Here is a 1,059-nt window from a genome sequence, read left to right on the forward strand (position 1 = left end):
AACTTACAGTGCTATAAAAGGACGTATTTTCGATCGTATAGCCTCGCCCACGCTACTAACGCGGTACTTCAACATAATCTGTCGGTACGAGCTCGAACATCCTATTGATCACACATACAAGAACTCGATTTCGGCATGCAAGTCGCCCAATTGATACACGGCGATCCAGGAGCTAACCCAAATGACGCCCAGACTATGCCCCAAACAATAAATCAACCTAAGAAGAAATCGGTGCCGTTGATCCAACAATGTGTGGGATACGAAGGCAAATTCGCCAAAGGTCATACCACGCGGAAAAATGGCGAATGTGCCATCAAGTGTTGCCGCAACGTAAGTAAAAAATCAGCTCAGAATGATGCAATGACTTAATGCTGAACAGCTGATATGATATATATATGATAGTGCTGCGAACAGCTCAAACCGATCGACATACGGTGCTCAAAACACAATGCGATGCCCAAGACCAAACAGCAAAACCGTGTCGGCGGCAACAGCAACGTCTCCCGGAACGCGACCCAAAGGCAGCGTATACAGAGCCCCAGCATCAAAAATGACACCCAAGGTGATGCGGAACCTGTTCTAACGCAGGGACCACCTCAATCCCTTTCAGCAGACGTCTATCAAGCCAGCCATGTGTTCTCTAGCCCACTCAGCGCTGCACAGATCAACAGGTTCCGACAGACGACCTTACAAAAACAAGCGGAAGAGCGTGACGACAAGGATCACGCCTCAGTGGCAAGTAAGACTGCAACTTTTGTCGTATGGGCAGGAATGGATGTAAGTCATTCCCTTGTTTCCGCATACACGACATGTTCCAGCCATCTCATACTTCCTTCTTAGGATAACCCCTTGGGGTGTGAAACCTGGCGTGTATACGCCCCGCGATGGCCCACCTTGAAGCTTAATCAGTCGACTACTCTAATGGAACAAGTTCGACTCAAATTGGGTGACACATGGGAATGGGTGACCTTCAAGGTTTGGGATTCCTGAGGAAAAAACCTGGGTTAAGTCAGAATATGTATGGTTTATAACTTAGGATAATTAGTTATATTCTAAACG

At 47.2% G+C, this 1,059-nt stretch overlaps 1 protein-coding gene across 1 annotated transcript; it reads left to right on the forward strand.

The window, feature by feature from the left end:
• Positions 1 to 135: 135 nt before the first annotated feature.
• MELLADRAFT_93639 (uncharacterized protein) lies at positions 136 to 990 on the forward strand (the record flags this gene model as incomplete). Its single annotated transcript, XM_007406015.1, has 3 exons — positions 136 to 330; positions 403 to 777; positions 841 to 990. 3 exons carry the CDS (start codon positions 136 to 138, stop codon positions 988 to 990), a joined length of 720 nt encoding a protein of 239 aa, XP_007406077.1.
• Between the last annotated feature and the right edge of the window lie 69 nt (positions 991 to 1,059).

This window comes from Melampsora larici-populina, assembly GCF_000204055.1.
Source record: "Melampsora larici-populina 98AG31 unplaced genomic scaffold MELLAscaffold_5, whole genome shotgun sequence".
NCBI lineage: Eukaryota > Fungi > Basidiomycota > Pucciniomycetes > Pucciniales > Melampsoraceae > Melampsora > Melampsora laricis-populina.